Genomic DNA, 18,848 nt, shown 5'->3' with positions numbered 1-18,848 from the left:
TCACACATTGCTCCAGCTTCTGGAATTATGACCTATGTGAAGTAGGGAGGAGGCAAAGGTAACAAATAGAAAGTTTTCTGAGTGAATAAATAAGTGAATGAATACATAAATGGTACTTGAAGGATTTTTACCTTTGTGTTTTCTTTGTGACAATCAATTATACCTTTCACTTATCTCGTTTCTGATGAACAAGTTTAACATTTAACAAGCAACATGGCTTCTTTCAACATCAACAAATGCCCATCATTTTCATGGCTGCATAGTATTCCATTCTGTGGACAGCTGTGATTTATTTATGCAATCCTGTATCAATGGACTTTATTGTCATTTTCATCTTCTTATAAATAACGATGCAATAAATATCCTTGTCCACACAAATTTGAGCCTAGAAAGTTCTTTCTCATCCTAAGCTTATAATAACTATTCATGGAGTTTGTTTTTGCACGCTTACAGCTTTGTGTGTGTATGTGTTTCTAAATCTTTGGTATGTCTGAAATTTTCATCCATCTTTGTATCACAGTGCAAAATGCACCTCTCTTTTGCCTTGAGACAAGGGCCATGTGCCTTGGATCTATGAGTTGTGTGCACTTTCTATTTGGTGAGCACCCACTATGTGTCAGGCCCCATGCTGGGAGCCAGGACCCAGAGATGAGCAAGAGAGACGATCTTGACCATCAAGAAGCTCCGAGCCTAGCGAAGAACAATAAACACAGAAACAAAAGCCGTCAAACACATAAGCAGAAACCATTGGCTGGAGGAGTGTGCTATGGACAGAGTGATTCCGGTGCAGGTGAGATTAGAGGAACTCTCTGTGGGGAGTAAGGAGATCTTTGAGCAGAGCTGGAAGGCTGAGAAGCAGTCCGTTGTGTGAAAGTCAGGGGAAGAGCATTCCAGGAAGAGGGAACAGCATGAAAAAGGTACAGAGGCAGGGAAGCAAGATGTTTTCCTTTCTGGAGCCTTTTGTAATCCCCCTTCCAGCCCCTCCCTCCTCCTGCAGACACGCTGGGCACTAGCCCCCTTTGTCACATGAAATTTGCTGTTCCTAGGCCGTTCTCTCTGTCACTTACTTTAGTATTGTTACAAGTGTTCAGGAATAGGATGATTCCCCAGAGCTCTTCCTGCTTAGTCTGGATCCTCTCAGCTCTGTGATGCCTCCTCAGCAGCCTTTGCTGCTTCTGAAATGTCCAAAAAATTAAAATTAGTTTAATATCACTCGGCACAGTACATGACACTTAATAGGTACTATTAGCCCCATTTTACAGGTGAAGAAACTGAGGCTCAGGGAAGTTAGCCATTCCAGCAGGCAGAGCTAGGATTCAAACCCAGCTCTGTCTTATTTCAAAGTCTGCCTTCTTCATGGAGCCCTAGTTTAACAGCATTTGTGTGAAAGCTGATGAGAGACTGCTGGTTAATCCTTAGTGCCTTGGGCCAGCTTTATTCCAAGCCCGATCAAGGCTTGTGGTGGGTGACCTTGGCCTTTGGCCTGATGGCTTCAGAAGAGTGGAAGGGAACGGCTTGGTGGGGGGACGGGGGGCGGTTCTTCTTTTTTTGTTTTAAATTACAAATGTAATACATGCTTGTGGTAAAGAAAAAAAAATGAAGCAAGAAAGAAAAAGCAGCAACTGAAAATATCTCCTCCTCCCTAGTGTAACCGCTATTAACAGCCTGGTATCTTTTATAGTCCATGTTCAAACACATACATATATACCATTATTGTTTTTATAAAAATGGAACCATGTCCTTGACTTTTTCTCTCATCCAGTTCCAAGTCAGTACCTACACGCCTTCCTTGTTCCATCGGATGTATTTCAATTTATTCAACCAGACCCTGGCTTTCAACATTTAGCTGTCTCTAATTCTCTCTGTAACAAGCAACATCCTTGGGCATGCATCCATGCACTGACTACAGGTATTTCTGCAGGATGGATGCTCAGAAGTCTAATTGCTGAATGAAAGGGCATGCAAGTTTCACACGTTGACAGGTGCTGCCAGTTTGCCTTCCGAAGGCTCTTCCAGTGCAACACCCCTCCCAAGGCAGTGTGTGTGAGTGGGGAAGGCTCTTAAGCCACAAGTGACGTGGAGCTGCGCTGTATTTAGGGGCTGCCTCCCCTTCTGCTCCCCGAGACCTGGCGTGGAGACCGCCACCAGGAGCTCCGAACACACAGGCCCAAATTGGAATAGGAGATGGATTTTGATAAAAGAGGTTAAATAACAGGTTTTTCCATTTCACCTTATACGAACGGGATGGGGGGGGTGGGGGTGCTGGGCCTCCAGCCAATAGAGGACCAAGAGTTGTCAGGAGGGCTTATGAAGCTTGCTATTTCTGGCATTTTTTCCTCTTTCTCTGCTGATTATGCAGCAGACTCGCACAGAGGCTGTCGCGGGCGCGTTCTCTCGCTGCCTGGGCTTCTGTGGAATGAGACTCGGGCTCCTTCTACTTGCAAGACGCTGGTGCATTGCAGGTGTGTTCCGCAGAAGGTAAGCAGCGGGTGCCCGCCGCCCCGTGAAGTGGAGGCGGTCAGGCCGTCCCTCTGGGCTGAAGACAGGTGATGTCTGGATGGGGGCAGGCAGGGACCTGGACTGGTGCTTGTCACATTTTGGAATGAAGATGCTTTAGAGGGGCCAGGAGGCCTGCAGTTGGCAGCTCCTCCTTGGAGAGGAATTCTGGAGGCGGTTGGGGCTGGCCTCTGGAGAGCAGGGTCAGGCTGTGGCCTTGGTGCCCAGGCTGCTCGGGAGCATTCATTCATTCATTCAGCACACCCTACAGTGGGCCTGGCCAGGTGTGGGTTGGGGGTCTGGCTGATTCAGACTGGAAACAATGGGAGCAGTGATGGGGATGGCCCATGGCTTGCGAGAAGCCCAGAAAACACCTGGGCTAAAGAGTGACAGGGGCCTTCCAAGAAGGCAAGAGGGGTGAGAAGCAGCTGAGGACGTCACCAGGAATGCCCGAGCTGCCTCTTCCACTGGATTTTGGAGTTTGGGGAATCAATAAAAATTCCTCCCCAAATTTGGTGAATGCCACCTTTTCCTTTTGTTAAGGAAGGACATTGAAAAATAACCAGTTGGGATCTCCACGCACCATACTTTTGTAGAAGGACAGCAACAAATGAAAAAGGACCTAGTCAGACTTAAGGGGACACACATGCCCTTAATAGGTGGCAGAGATTTCAAATGCAGAAACCTAACTTGAATGGCCATCCCAGCTGTGCCGGGAGGCTATCTTGGTGATGGGAGTTGGCTGGGTTGGGGCGGGGCTTGTTGCTGTTGATGGCGCTGCACCCAGCAGACCAGGAGGCCCGACCTCTTCTGGAGCTCTCATTTATCACAGCCATTGGTGAAATCCGGCTTCAAGCATGTGCGTCCCAGCAACAGAAGCCTCCCGCTCAGGTCCGCTTTCCGTCATTTGGAACATCCTGGGTGAACCGGGAGAGACCAGGAAACACCAGCTTCTGTGCCTCCTGGGATGGTTTCCACCTTCTCCACTGTGGGTTTGAAAGCCTGCAGGAGGCAGCGGGCCCAGGTCTGCAAGGGAAGGCTGAGGAGCCAGCTGGCCCCAGAACGTAGCTAACTGGGGTCTGGGTTAGGCACTGCTTACAAATCTCAGCTCGGCCACGAATACAATCTGTGACATAGGGCAAGTTCCTTGAGCTTTCCAAGTCTCAGTCTCTTCATCCATAAAATGGGGACACTGATGCCTACTTGTGTTGTCATGATGGTGTGTATGTATAAGCATTTACGTGTGTTCATGTGTATATGTATGCACACATGCACGTGTTCACACACTGCATAACACTGCCTGGTAGGTGGAAGGACCTCATTAATGAGGCATGAATGAATGAGCTAATAACCTAGGATGTCGGCTCAGCTCAGGAGGAGGGTGTGACTCACAGGGGCATGTGTTTGTGTGCATCTGTGTGTATGATCCAGGGAAATCGCTTCTTGTGCTTAGAGTCAGAGGCTCTGGAATCTGGGGAGCTTGAAGGGAGGGCCACGTCTGTTTCACAGCCCTGGCTGATAGGAATTCTTTGTGTTTCTGGTCACTTCCGTGGGTTCTTGACTGGGAGAGGAGTTTATGGCAGAGACTGGCCATTTTGAAACAGAACCAACCGATCCTTTTAGTGTTAACAATTCCTGAACAACTTACTGAATACCACTCATCAGCACTGTGTTGGCGGCGCCCTGGGAAAACAGCCAGCCAGTAAGCCAGCGTTCAGATTGCTACCTGACGACCTGTTTGCTGAGAGCCCCTGGCTGGGAAGGAAGGTACTGGAAGGAAGGGAGTCTTGGAAGGGAGAGAGTGGCTGAGAATTGCACCCCCACACATGCTCCCTGCCTGGAGAACAGAAGCTGACCCAGGTTTAAGACCTTGTTTGAAGTCATGGCTCTGTTCCTTGCTTGCTGTGTGACCTCAGCACAGCAACCTCTCTGAGTCAGTTTCCTTGCCTATAAAATGACAGATTGTTAGGAGGACTAAGTGGGATAAAATATATAAAGCACATTGTTGGTGCTCAGTAAATAACGTGTTCTCCTGGGGAGGGAAGAGGCCCTGGAGAGCCTTTGCCTGAAACCAGGGTGTCTGCTGGCACGCAGGGGCCCAAACACGGTGGGCACCTGCTGAATATTTATGGGAAGAATGAAGGTGTGCAGAAGTGGGAGGCCTGAGTTGCAGGGCTTTTCCTGCCATTAGTAATTGCTGTGTGATCTTGGGCCAGTTCTTCATCCCCTTTGGCCCTCTGATTCCCTCAGAAGAAGAATCCAGGCTGATGGCCTCAACCCCTGGTCTTCCATTGTGTTGGAAATCGGGTGTGTGGGAGCCTCCAGAGCAGGATGAGCTTCATGTTTGAAATTAATTTCCTTTCCTCAGCCGGCGGCATCCCTGATGACTCTCCCCTGCTGCATTGTGCATGAACAAACCGGTAATTAATGAAATTGGGAGCAGGGGCGTGGAGGCGAGGTTTCCTGTGGAGGCAGCTGGGGGCCTACTGGGGCAGCCTCTGTGCCACCCACTGGGAGGCCCAGGGCTGCCCAGGAGCTGCCATCTCTGTCTAGCCAGGGGGCCTGGCAGATGTTCACACATCTGGACAGTTGCAAAGTGAGGCCGGAAATATCATAGATGGGGAGATGGGGAGTGAATCCTCCAGCTTCTCCTGGGCCTGGGAAGCCATTTTCCAGGGAGGGCCTTGGGAACCTCCTGCTGTTGGGTGTTGAGCTGAGCCTGGAGTAGGAATTGGGTGGACCTGGATTTTCAGCCTTTGCTCTCTTGACTTCTAGTTGTGAGGCTCGAGGCAGCTCACTTAACCTCCCTGGGTCTTCCTTGCTGTGAAGAGAATGGAGGCCATGGGAGCAGCTGCCCCCTAGTCATGGGGGGATTGGTGTAGAAAGGCAGCTTTGATTTGCATGTCCTCACCCCAGGGGGCTCATCTGGAAGGAGACGGTTACTCTCAATGGCCCTTCTCCTGATTCACACCCCCCCCCACTTCAAAATTCCCCTTCTACTTTGTGCCCACTTTGTATATATGACCGTCCACTCCTCGGCTTAGGCCACAAATGTGGGATCATCTTTGACCCCTCTGTCTGCCTTACGCCCTGCATCTAATCCGCCTGCACGTGCTGCTGGCTATACCTTCAGGGTGCAATGTTGTCTCCCTGCTTCACTATTACCTGTCACTTGGGTGACTGCAGGAGCCTCCTCCCAGGCCTCCCTGCCTCCACCCTTCCCCCTTAGTCTGTTCTGCTCACAGCAGCCAGTGGGATCTCTGAGAACCGCCTGATGCGCACATCCCTCCCTGCTTAAAGCCTGTGGTTGGGTGTCTTTTATAATCAGCTGGATGCGTTCTGATATCTTTAATATACCCACCTGGGGGAGCTGGGCACCTGTCTGACCTCACTTTTTGCAGTCCACAAGCTAGCGTCTGCCTCCTGCAGAATCACTGTCCTGCTCCCTCCTAAATCCCCTTCCTCACTGACCAAGCTATTGTGCCTCTTCATTTTGCTTTCAGACCCCTTTGTCCAGAATGTGTGTCTTACCCCTCGGACTCCTGTTTATTCTTGCAGGTGTGGTCACGACGTCCATGGCTTTCCCGAAGCCTTCTCTGATTTCCCCTGCTGTCTACCCGCAACTATCTGAGCCAGGGTCCCCTTCCCTGTGCCCACTTCAGTCATTGTCCACCCCATCAGTGCTGTGATGCTCTGGGAGGACATCACCCACGACGATGTACCTTTATTCTCACACATGCTGCAAAGCCAGACAGCACAGGAGTATTAATTTAGGCAGTAAATGCAAAGACCTCCCTGCAAATTAAGGGCCTTCAGACCTAGACGGACTGGAGTAGGATCCTCAAACGGTGGTTTGATTTGGCTGTGTGACCTTGGACAAGTCACCTAGCCTCTCTGAGCTTGGAGGGTCACGAGGATTGACGAGATGACATGTATAACGAACATCCCCCTCTTTCCCACTTGCTGGATAGTAATGTTTCCAAAGACACTTGGAATGTTTAACCCCTCACATTTGCTCTGAGCGGAGCAGACTCAACAATGCGCACAAGGAGCCCACCACAGAACCCCAAACAGGAGCAAAAATAGCAGCCATCAGGGCAACCTGAGTTGCAGAAGCCACAGGAAGAAGCCGCAGGCCAGGCGGATGTCAGCTGCTCTGAGGCCCCGCTGAGGTTCCTCGGATGTGCCGAGCTATGCAGCCCTCACGCCTGCCCTCGCTGGCTCCCCAACCACAGCATCAGATAAGGCCGGTGGAAAAAGTGCTGGCTTCCTCTCTCTGGGGAGGGGTAATCTCAGTGCCATCTGTAGGGCACACTCCATCCCCAGTTGCCTCTCTGGCCTCCCCTCCCCCTCCCCCTGCTTGCTCTGCCCGTCTTTGCTGGTCTCTTTGCTGACCAAGGTTACACCTGCCAGTGGCTCCCATCTTAGGGCTTGTACACAGGTTGCTGGGCCCTGGAATGCTGTCCCCAACACATCTGCTAGGCTCACTCCCTCACCTCCTTCCAGTCATGGCTCCACTATCACTTCCTCAGTAAGGCCCACCTTGACTGCTCTGTTTAAACTTGCATACCCTCCATCTCGACGTTCCCAATACCCCTGACCTGCTCAACTCTTTCTTCTTTCTGTAGACCATGAAAGTCACTTATTGACTATGTATTGTTTTCTGTCTCCAGTGCAAGAGCATAAACTCCAGGGGTCTTTGTTCATTGCTGTCTCTCAGGAGCCCAGAATAGTGCCTGGCACCATTAGATGCACAGCAAATATTCTTTCAGTGCATGGATGCATGAGTGCATGAATAAGAACCAGCCCAGCAATCAGAAGAGGTTCAGGCCAGATTTTGGGGTGAGGGGGGTTTGTTTCTGGGCTCCAGGCCCCAGGGATGGGCTCACATAGTCATTGAGGATTCTGGCCCCAGGATTCACCTGCACTGGCCAGAAGCCCCTGCTGACCTTCAGGGCGATAGCTGTCTGGGGCCAGAGAAGCGTCCGGAAGCCTATGGTCCCCTTCAGGAGCGACCCTTGCGGTAGTTAAGAGTTTGCTTTGGAGCCACATTGTTGTGGGTTTGAATCCCAACTCCACCACTTCCTAGGTAGAGAGCCTTCACCTCCACCTCTCTCTATTTGAGTTTTCTACCTTTAAAACAGAGTAGATAGGCCGGGCGCAGTGGCTCATGCTTGTAATCCCAGCACTTTGGGAGGCCAAGGTGGGCAGATCACTTGAGGATGGGAGTTCAAGACCAGCCTGGCCAATATGGTGAAACCCCGAATCTACTAAAAATACAAAAAAAAAAAAAAAAAAAACCCGGGTGTGCTAGCGCACACCTGTAATCCCAGCTACTCGGGAGACTGAGGCAGGAGAATTGCTCGAACCCAGGAGGTGGAGGTTGCAGTGAGTTGAGGTCATGCCATTGCAATCCAGCCTGGGCAACAAGAGCAAAACTCTGTCTCAGAACAAAACAAAAGTAGCGAATTCCAACCTTGCTTGGGTGGTGATTATGAGGGTTACATGCAATGTAGGTAAAGTGCCTGACTCATGGTAGATGATCAGCACATGATAATTGCTGTTCAACTTATGTGTTTTTTAGAGAAAGGGTCTTGCTCTGTCACCCAGGCTCTAGTGCAGTGACATAATAGCTCACTGTAGCATCAAACTCCTGGGCTCAAGCAATCCTCCCATCTTAGCTTCCTGATGAGGACTACAGGTGCATACCACCATGCCTGGCTAATTAAAAAAATATATATACATATATATATATATATTTTAAGAGATGGGGCCTTGCTATGTTGCCCAGGCTGGTGTCAAACTCCTAATCTCAGCTATCTTCTCGCCCTGGCCCCCCAAACCTCTGGTATTACAGGTGTGAGCCACTGCACCTGGCCTAAACTTAACTGAGCATGTTAGGGTTTTGATGCTGTAACAACCCCCTGAATCTCAGTTGCTTATAAGGAAGGCTTATTTTTGCTCTTATTACATGTTCCATGACAGTCAGCAGAGAAGGAAGGGTTGGGCTCTGCTCCACAGATCACTCAGGGCTGTAGGTTGGCCAAGTCTTGACCATCTGGAACCTTGCTGGTCCTCTAGAGAGAGCCTGCAGATCTCAAGTTTGCTTTTCTATACTTCCACCCAGAAGGAGACCCACGTTGTTTCTGCTCATAACCCATTGGCCTAAACTAGACACATGGTTCCAATAAATGGCAAGGGGAGCCCGAGGTGTAGTGTCCTATGTGCCAGGAAGGAGAGGAGAGCCAGATATTGGAGAGCAGTAGTAAAGTCTACCACAGCAGGTGCTTCCCACTCTGCCTTCTCCAGACATATAGGCGAATTGAGACACTACTCACAGGACTCACTGTGGGTGGTTGAATAATGACCCTTAAGTATAGCCAGGTCCTAATCTTTGAAACCTGTGTATGTTGCTTTAAATGGCAAAAGGGGCTCTGCAGATGTGATTAAGGATCTTGGGATGGGGAGAGTATCTTGGGTTGTCCGGGTGGGCCCTGTAGAATCACAATGGTCCTTGTAAGTGAGGAGGGGGTACAGAGTCAGGAGAAAGTAATGTGAGGATGGAAGGAGAGACTGGGGTGACGTGCTATGAAGATGGAGGAAGGGACCACAAGTTAAGCAATACAAGCAGCCACTAGATGCAGGAAAAGGCAAGGAAATAGATTTTCTCCTAGAACCTCCAGAGCAACCAGCCCTGATGACACCTTGGTTTTAGCCCAGTGAGGTTGATTTTAGACTTCTGACTTTCCAGAACTGTAAGAGAATAATTTTTGTGTTTTAAGCCACCCGTTTATGGTGATGTGTGACAGCAGCCCTAGGAAACTAATATATCACCTTCAGTCAGAAAATCATTTGAAACCCACTGCATAGAAGCCTCCTCTGTCTGCTCAGACAGGACCGACCCTTTCCTCCTGTCTCTTGTGGCGCCCATTGCACCCATCTGTCATCACGTTCATGCACAGGCAGAGGTGTCTCTTAACATAGTCCTTCCACTCCCAACCCCCATGCTCCAACATGCACACGCACACCCTCAGCCACTCTTTGAGCCTCTCATTACTTGGGCTGATCCGGGTTGGTGTTCGTCCACATCTGTAGGAACGCAGGGCAGGCTGGTGGCAAGGTCAATATAAAGAACTTATCTCTAGGCAAAGGGCCCTGGCATGCCCCAGAAGTGGCTCAGTTGGCGGAAGAGTAGAGGCCCCATGGGAGACGGTGGGAGGGTGAAGGATGGTGAAATCAGCAGGGACCAGGTCGAGCAGGACCTTGGAACCAAGAGATAGAGGTGAATCTTTGTTTTGAAGACAGAGGGGAGCCTTAGAAGGGTTTCGGGCAGGGGAGCGACTATGGATGACTGATGACTGAGATCTCCTGGTTTGTGACTAGGTTAGAAGACTGTCTTTGTCCTCCCATCTTCTGGAAGTCAACTCTATGCCAGACACTCCTGAGCTGTGCTTTTCATAGGATTTCTCGTGCATTCATTTTATAGAGGAGAAAGCTGAGACTCAAGGAATGGAACCTCATGGAATCCATCCTCCATGTGGCTAGCTGAGTCATCTTTTAAACTATAAATTAATGCATGTTACTCCCCTGCAAGAACTCTCCAAGGGCTTCCCATTTAGGATGAAATCTGAGTGCCTTATGGTGGCCCTAGGACCCCATGTCATGTCCTTGCCCCGCACCTCTGCCTACTGTGTCCTGCGCATTATTCCCCCTGCATGTGAGAGCTTCTACTTGTGGACCTCAGGGACTTCGCGTTGCTGCTCCCTCTGCCTTACATGCTCCCACCCACGACTTGTTGCCTGACAGCCTCCTCCTCTCCCTTCCGGGCTCCCTCAGTTTAATTGCGGCCTCTACAGAGAGACCCTCTGTCTCTGCACTTCCTGTGTTTGCTGCACAGCACTTAGCACAATGCAATATGTGACCACCTTTGTGTGTTTGCTTGCTTGTTGCCTGCCTCCTGCGGTGGACTCTGAGGCCTGCAGGGGCTGGGACTGTGTCTACCTTGCTTCTCGTTGTGTCCCAGCCCCCAGGACAGGACCTGGCTTGAAGTGGGGCACTCAGCAAACCTCTGCAGAAGGATGAAGGATGCGTCCTGGGTGCAGAGGATGCGGGGAGCTCTGGACCTTTGAGGGTGGCTGAAGGATCCTGGACCTGCCTCAGAGGACAGACACCATGCAGGGGCCAGCTGAGGAGGAGTGCCAGTGGTTTCTCTGGGCACCTGGGCAGCCCCATTCCTGTTGCACCTGGCCTTGACCCACTCCCTGTGCTGTCCACATTCCCTGTCACGTTAAACGCTCTGCCTGCCATTTCAGCCTCTGGGAGGATCCATGAGGGTGTAGGGAAAGACATCAGACCTGGGTTTAGATCCCAGTTCAGCCACTTAATAGCTATGAGACCTTGCACAGTTTCCTTTAACTTTCTGAGCCTCAGTTTCCTCCTGTGTAAAATGGGCATACAAAGGGACAGTCTCCTAGCACATGAGTCCTGGTGCTTGATTCAGCTTGAAACTGCCTTATCTGCAATCCAAAAAGCCCTGCAACCAGAAGTTGTTTTATATGCTGCAAACTCATTTGGCCCCCAAAATCTGACCTGAGCTGACGCGAGGCTCTTTGTCATCTTTACTTACCCCACTTGTGTGAATATTCATATGTTCCACTGCAGAAATATGAATGTGTTCCATTGCAGGTGTTGCCTGAGGCTCCACTGAAGCTATGGCATAATTTGCAGAATTTGCACTTCATTACTTTTCTGAAATTCAAACAAATTCTGAAACTGCACGAGTTCTGGCTGAGAGCTGTGGATCTGTGTGTGTGAGTCGCTGCTGAAAGCCCTCCTGGGGCACAGGAGGGCCCATGGAGGCCTCTGGAAGCTATTGCAGAGCCTGAAACCCCGCGTTTCCCCTTGGCTGGCTTCTGGTTTCTCGGCAGCCAGTGTCTTCTTAGCCACCTGGGGTTATGTTGGTTTTGCTGGTTCAGGGGCAGGGGTTAAAGCTTAGGGCAGGGTGAGCCCAGGTACTCAAACATTTCTGATGTGAATTTAAAAGGAGATTTTTTTTTTAAAATGAATCATCAGAAGAAAGAAATCAGAAGGAAGTGTGTGACCAAGGAGAGGAAATTAGGGTTTGCAAATTGCATGAGTCACCCCCTTTCTGACTCCTGGGTGATCCCTTGCCCTTGGCAATTTTCACTCATCTCTGAGACTCTCAAGGCTGTATTCTACACAACATGCTGGGGCTGTCGTGGTTTTATTCTGGCTCCAAACCTGCTTCTCATTCTAACCATCAGTATAAATTTCTATTTTTGAATGACTGCCACGCTGTTTTACTTATTGCGTTAGCCAGTGTTTCTTCCCTGCCCAAGCCCTGCTCAGACTCCTGTTTCCCCATCTTAGCATCTGCAACCCATTCTCCACCCAGAAGCCAGAGGCCAGTTTCTGAAGTGCAGCTCACGTTCTGGGCTTTAGTCTCACCTCCCCAGTCTGGCCCTTGAAGCTCCCTTGTGATAAGGCCCTGCTTGCCTTTCTGTCTTATCTTGCACCACCTTTCTACTCCATGAATGGGCCCTTCCCTGCAGCTGCCAGGCTTTGGTGAATGCTGTTCCCACTGGCCTCTGCCCTCGCCTGGCTAGTTCTATGCATGTCGCGGGTAGATCTGCTTTAGAAACCACCTCTTCCATGAAGTCCTTTTACAAGGCCCTTGTCTAGGCCCCACGAACCTGGCTTCCCATCAACTTATCACCCACCCATATTCTGATTCCTGGTCCTGTCCTCTTCCCCAGACCATGAGTTCCAGGACAAAGACTCTGTCCACCAGTTGCAGTGGCTCACGCCTGTAATCAATCCCAGCACTTTGGGAGGCTGAGGTGGGCGGATCACCTGAGGTCAGGAGTTCGAGACCAGCCTGGCCAACATGATGAAACCCCATCTCTACTAAAGATACAAAAATTAGCCGGGCATGGTGGCGCACGCCTGTAATCCCAGCTACTCGGGAGGCTGAGGCAGGAGAATCGCTTGAACCCGGGAGGCCGAGGTTGCAGTGAGCTGAGACCATGCCACTCCACTCCAGCCTGGGTGAGAGTAAGGATCTGTCTCAAAAAGAACAACAAAAACCAAAAAACTGTGTTTTCTGTATATCACTTTACCATCCCCAGCACTCAGAGTAAAAGACTGTTTTAAGCAAGACTGGTTTAAGCCCTCGAGTCCTCGTCCCCTGCCTCTGGCTGGCTGTGTCTGCCTTAGAGTGGCCGCCATATTGTCTTCCGTTAAGCTGGAACCTGTTTCCCGTGTCAGCAGTGGTATGAAATATCCCAGTTGCATTGCAGTAAGTTTGTTGTGTGTGCATTTCCCCACTTGCCATTGAATCAGGTGTCCCTTTTTCCCTTCCATATTTGTTTCTTAAGATAACACTTCTTGCGTGACTTTTGTTTGAATCCCATGTCTTTTTGTCTATTGGCATCTTGTTTTCTGTTTAATTTGACTGAGCTATTTCCACCTTGTATGTATTAACTGTCTTAGAGTTGGCGCTGATATTTTCTTAGTCTGATGTCCTTTTCATTTTGGTTTTATTATGTTTTCTTCCACAGAAGATATTAATGCATATATATTTGAATCTGTCAATCTCTCTTCCTCTGTGATTGCTTTGAGGACTGAAGAAGTTATCCTGCCTCCACAGATCTGATAAACATTCTGTTCTGTTTTCTGATTGTTTCCCTGTAGCATGACTTTTTATGCTTAACTCTTTAATCTGTGTGGAGTGCATTTTGGTGGGTGTCTTTCTGTGGATATCTAGTTCAGTGTTCCTAAATAGGAACAGGATAACCCTCTTGTCCCCATTCTGTTTATTAAATAATTAGTCCTTGTCTCTTTGTTTGCAAAAGGCCAGACAAAATAGAGTAGCTCTTATAAGCATGAGCTTTAGCAGAATTAAGATTTTGGCCTTGCCACTTTGTGTGAGCTATGAGCACATTGCTTAGATTGAGCTTGTTTTTTCCTCTATAAAACAGGATGATGATATCTGCCTCCTAGGATCGTTGTAAAGATTGAGCAGAAGATCTTGTGTAAAGCACATCACACGTTACCTGGCATAAAGTAAATGTCCTCCTTAATCTTGATACGTTTCCGTACCTGACTGGGTCCAACATTGTACTTTTCCTTCTGTTTCATTGATTTAAAATTCTTGTTTTCTGTTACTGCCACACTGCTTTAATTGTGGCTTCATGGAATGTTTCACTGTCTGGCCAGATTGGGCATCCTTCCGCTGCTCTTTAAGAATATTGCTTTAAACACGCACTTGTTTTCTTTAGTGGATGTTGATTTTCTCTCTCCCATTCTGTACTGTAGCCCACCTCAGTGACTTCTAGACACCCCTTCTCCCCCCTCCCCAGCACACACACTGGTTTTCTCCACACCTGGCTGCCTAGCCTTTGCTCACTCTGGACTCACTGCCTCACAGGTACGTACCGACTGCTCTCATCTGGCGTATCTCCACCTTAGTGCTTTATCACCCCTCCGGGTGTCATCGTGCAGATACCCATTTTCCCTATGGATCTGAGCTTCCCTGGGAATTGGTTCTAGGTCCCTAATGCCCCTCCGCACCTGGCATGTGGCCACGTACATTGTAGGTGCTGAGGTCAGGGCTTGGGGAAGACAGGAATGTTCACTGTGCCGTTGGACTTTTGACAGTAACTGGGCTAAATCTGGCTGCTTCTGGAGGTGCAGGCTTAGAGGACCCAACAATTTGGCGGTTGTAACTCTGGACATGCTGTTGCCAATAACGGTGGGCCATCTATCTGCTCTGGCCTTGGTTTCCCCAGTGGGATTTGCAGAAGCCAGAGGGTTAAAACCCTCCCAGCCCTGAGGCCTCATTATTTATCTTAGAGGGTCCATAGTAAAGATGAATTAGAATAACTCATTGGCACATGCTATGCCTTCGAGTGCAGTTTTCTGATTTCTGGGAGAGAAAAGGCCTCTTAGGACAGAGCCCCCCACTGCCCTCCTGGGTCTCCAGGAGACAGCCCAGATCTAGATCAGAGGGGTTCAGCAGTCAAGAACAGAGGGGTGGCTCTCTGCCTGGGAAGGCAACTGGGGTGAAAGCAGGGAGCTAGCCTTTCTCTGCACACTGCTAGGTAGCTTGCAAAGCCCTGCTCGTTCCATTCCTGTTCTCCAGAGGAGGAATCTGAGGATGAGAGAGGTAAGATCCCTGCCCACTGCCATGCAGCAGCTAAGTGCAGAGCCTGGACTTGAACCTAGATCTGCCCGCTTCCAGAGCTGTGCTTCACCAGTGTTCTCACAGCTCCCAGTCCAGAGGCCGATGTTGAGACGGCACTTAAAAATACACCAGCAGTGTTTACAAATACCGTTTCCTGTGTTATCTGGTACTGATAGAAGGAAGTGAACCTGGCACTTTGTCTGTGTTAGGTTTGGGGTTAGAGGCATAAGTGCCAAGTTCAGATGACCTAGAAAAACATTTCTAGGTCAAATTACAATTTCAAAGATTTCTTTTCTTCTTCTTTTTGAACCGCTCTAAGAGCGAACGCTGTCGTTGACATATTTCCCTTCCGACAACACGAGCCCTTTGTGGCGTGATTGAGGGCTTGTTTTGTAGTGCTGGGGAGAAAAATATCTTCCACATCATCTGCTGCTCAGTGTCTCAGGCACACTCGCTCCCCCCACACCACAGTGCCACCGATGGACGCTCACGCGGCTTTTAGTTAATGGTCTTTGGCAAGAATCAGTTTTGGGACTTGTTCCCAACCCCTTGGATGATAGATAATTGTCAAATACAAATATTGGCAGCGCAGGGCAACCTGAGGCTCTAGACCGCTGACCGCAGCTCAGCCTCTGGGGAGAGCCGGGAGCTGGGCAGCTGCATGTTTTGGGAGGTAACGGGGCGAGACCTGGCAGCAGCACAGCCTTCTCATTACAGTGTAGGCTCTGGAGTTGAACTTCCTGGATTTGAATCCTCACTCCACCCCTTCCTAGCTGTGTGGCCTTGGGCAAGCTACATAACCTCCCTCGCCTCAGTCTCCTTATCTGTACAATGGGAGCCTCAGTAACTTACCTCGCGAGGTGGTTGTGAGGATTACAGGAATAGATATTTGTCATTCAATTAAGAGTGCCTGGCTTGTCATCAGTGTGATGTAAACACTGCACACATTCGTTCTAAGGAATAAACGATCGTAGCCATAGTGGATGCTGTTGTGTATCACCCTAGTCCCTCCTTAGATCCAGGCACACATTCTATCTGCTGCTTAGAGTGCTAGCTGCCGCCCCTATCAGCTGAGCCTCTCTCTGGGCAGCTCCATGGTGCCTTTGGTGGAAAGAGGAAGCTTTGGCCAAGGTCATCAACACTTGCCCCCTGGGCATCCTGGATCCAATGGCCATCCCATGTGGGGATACACGGTGCTTAGCTCCCTGCCTCAAACTGGGACACCTCTGCTGGGCCATCCCAGTTCCAGAGCTCCCCTTGGGACAGGTGGAGGCCTCTGTTGTGACTGCATCACAGTTTGGCTTGTCCCTCTGGCCTGGCCTGCTCCCCAACTCTCTTATAGCACTTCCCAGTACATTTCTTGTCTGTAGATTTCACCCTCAGAGTCTGTTTCAGGTACCTGAAACAACAGGTAGCTATCCAGACACTGAATGGAATCTGATTTCCATTTTAAAGCACATGCTGATTTCACTTGCTTGTATTTTTGGAAGCTTTTTGAGGAGTGGCCTTGGGTTCTCCACCACCCCTGTCTCCGCCCTCTGTGTGGCACTGTCAGCATGCCTTGGTCACCTCCATGGCTCCTGGTGGGAAGAATGTGGCCTAGCTCCTGGGCAGATCATAAAACTTAAAACCGATGGAACAGCCCAGGGGCCCAGAGGGCATCACCCGTTCAACCCTTCCAGGTACAAGTGAGGAAACTGAGGCCTAGAAAGGGGGAGGCCTTTTTCAAGGACACACAGTGAGTGGTGCCTTTCCTTTCCATCTCTGAAGGTGATGGTGTCTCGGGATGTAGTGAGCAGGCTGGTCTTAAGAGTCAGACATGCGGCTGTTGTGATATTGTGGTGCTAGGGTCCAACACATGTTTTACGGGGTGCCCCCATGGCAGAGGGGTGGCCAGGCCAGCCCGGGAGTGGGAATCAGCAGTGGCTTCTGGAAGGGGAACAGCATGGGAGTTGAATGGGCATGAACAGTGTGGAAGAGAGAAAGCAGGGAGTTTCAGGGGGAGACACAGCTGCCGCAGAGGCCTGGACGAGGCGTGCGGGAGAGTGTGGTCTGGGCAGGGAGCTTGGAAAGGCAGAAGAGGGGACGGGCGCGTGACGGGTGGGAGGGAGCCTGGACCGTCGGGCTGGCAGGTGGCAGAGGCTCAAGTGAATGCTGTGGCCAAGAATTAAAACTTTTCCCCAGTGGAGGGAATGGGACTCGATGGAGAGTGACTTGGGGAGAGCCACGCAGAGGCCTTACCCATCACAGTCCCCACTGACCCTGCACTGCCTGAGCCAGTTGGTGCTCAGTCAATGGTTGTGGAATAAATGAGTGAATGAATGAGGGAAGGGAAGATGGTGCTGAAGAAGGGGCCTCCAGCTGCACTGGGGCGGGCGACTGGGAGCAGGGACAAGCCCACAGGCTCTGATGAAACTGGCTCTTGGTTGGGGATTTTGTCCTTCTGAGCCAGACCGTGGGTCCCTGTCTTCCCTCTTATCACTGGAGAGGTCCATGGGCCTGGCTTCAGTGAGACTCCGGGGACTTAGGGAGTGCTGGTGAGACCAGCTGAGAGCATGTACGTTGGCATCCCCCACAGCAGAAGCCCAGGGAAAGGCCTCACAGTCGTGAGCCCAATCAGATGAGGTCCTGGCCCTGCCCCTTGGATGGCCTCATCTCATTACACCTTGACCCACTTCCCAGTCCAGCTCCCGCCAGCCCCAGGCAGTGTCTGCAGCCCTCTTTGAACCATTCCCCCTCATAGCGCCAAATGAAAATGTTTGTTGAAAACAACATGTGCATAATTAAAGCTTAATGAGCGCTTGTCTGTTTGGAATGTGCAATTAGATTTACAATCGGGGATGGGAGAGAGCTCCAAATGGCTTTAAATGGAGCTGAGAGAGAGGATAATTTTTGCCATAAATCTGCAGTAATGCAGACGGTGTGTGAGCTACCAGTGGCAGTACCAGGGAAGGAAGAAATACAGGCCTGCCAGGCCTCCATGCTATCTATGCTAGGGGGCTGCCCTGCCCATCAGGCCAGGCCCTCTGGGCAGCTGCAGCTGGTGAGTGTACTGGGATGGGACTCACTGGTGGTCCTGGGGACAGATCTGCCCTAGGTTGGAGCTGGAGTTCCTGCCTGCAGCTTGTGAGATCTGTGATCCAGCCGACTGTGAGGGGCTGAGGGACTGGTGCGGAGTCCAGCTGCCCAGGTCCCCAGGATCCCATGGCTGGGGAGAGATTCCTGTGTCATCACCATGTTCACCCCCAGCCTGCAAACTGGCTTCAGGGCAGAGCCCTAGACTGGGATGTGGCCCTCTACTTTGTTCTCTGCTGTTTCCCAGTACCCAGAGCATACACAGTAAGGCATCAGTTAGCATTTGTTGGATGAATGAATGCCTCGTTACCAGACTCTTGCCTTCAGCACGTCACTCTCCCTCTGCAAACCCCATTTCTCCCATATCTATCACAGAGAAATGGATTTGGCTACTGCTGATGTCAACTCTTCCGTCTCTGGGGTTCTGGGTCAGGAGCAGACAATGACTAGGGCAGCGTCTAGACCAGCACCATCCAGTAGAAATACAATGCAGGCCATATACATGATTTTAAATTTTCTAATAGCCATGTTCAGAAAAAGTGAAAAGAAACAGGTGACATTAATTTTAATATTTTAGTTAACCCAGTATATCCCAAATATTAATATTATTCCAATACATCATCAATATACCAATATTGACAAGGTAGTTTACATTCCTTTTTGTTGTCATTATCGTCATCCTTGCTCTGAAGTCTTTGAGATTCAGTGTGGACTTTACACTTACCCACATCTCAGTTTGGACTAGCCATGATTCAAGTGCTCAGAAGCCACATGTGGTAAGCGGCCACCGTTCTAGATGGTGGAAGTCTAGAAAGAGCACAGCTAGAGCCAGGTGCGAGGGGGCAATGATTCCCACCTCCCAGAGGAGCCCAGGTGCCTGGCAGCCCTTACCTGTGGTGCTATAGTGATCACTGCCATTTTTACACTACCCCTCCATGTCTTTTATTGACTGAAATAGGTGGCGCTGTCCAAGCCAACTCTCGTTGGCGGTGGAGACAAGGGTTCTGCAGGGGCTCAAAGCTCTGAGCTTGCTTACAGGGGACATTCCCAGCTCCTGTGGCAGGCAGTGCCC

The 18,848-nt window shown here is 50.2% G+C and overlaps 1 protein-coding gene across 7 annotated transcripts in view; it reads left to right on the top strand.

The window, feature by feature from the left end:
* The window catches only part of LOC105496389 (TOX high mobility group box family member 2), a 203,196-nt gene that overhangs the window by 73,406 nt on the left and 110,942 nt on the right, over nt 1-18,848 (top strand). Inside the window, exon 1 of one of the 7 annotated variants that reach the window (XM_011766774.3) lies at nt 2,179-2,203. The exons of 4 other annotated variants lie outside the window; for them this stretch is intronic. Coding sequence is in view for 1 of the 3 variants with exons in the window: in XM_011766769.3 (XP_011765071.2) it covers nt 2,308-2,478 (171 nt within the window). In the remaining 2 variants the exon portion in view is untranslated. Of the gene's footprint in view, nt 1-2,178; nt 2,204-2,289; nt 2,479-18,848 lie in introns of those variants that run through there. 2 more of the 7 variants (XM_011766769.3, XM_011766773.2) reach the window with 2 other exon arrangements.

The sequence above is a fragment of the Macaca nemestrina genome, chromosome 15 (genome assembly GCF_043159975.1).
Source record: "Macaca nemestrina isolate mMacNem1 chromosome 15, mMacNem.hap1, whole genome shotgun sequence".
Taxonomy (NCBI): domain Eukaryota; kingdom Metazoa; phylum Chordata; class Mammalia; order Primates; family Cercopithecidae; genus Macaca; species Macaca nemestrina.
Note: the sequence above shows the minus strand (reverse complement) of the source record. Positions and strands in the feature narration are given on the sequence as shown.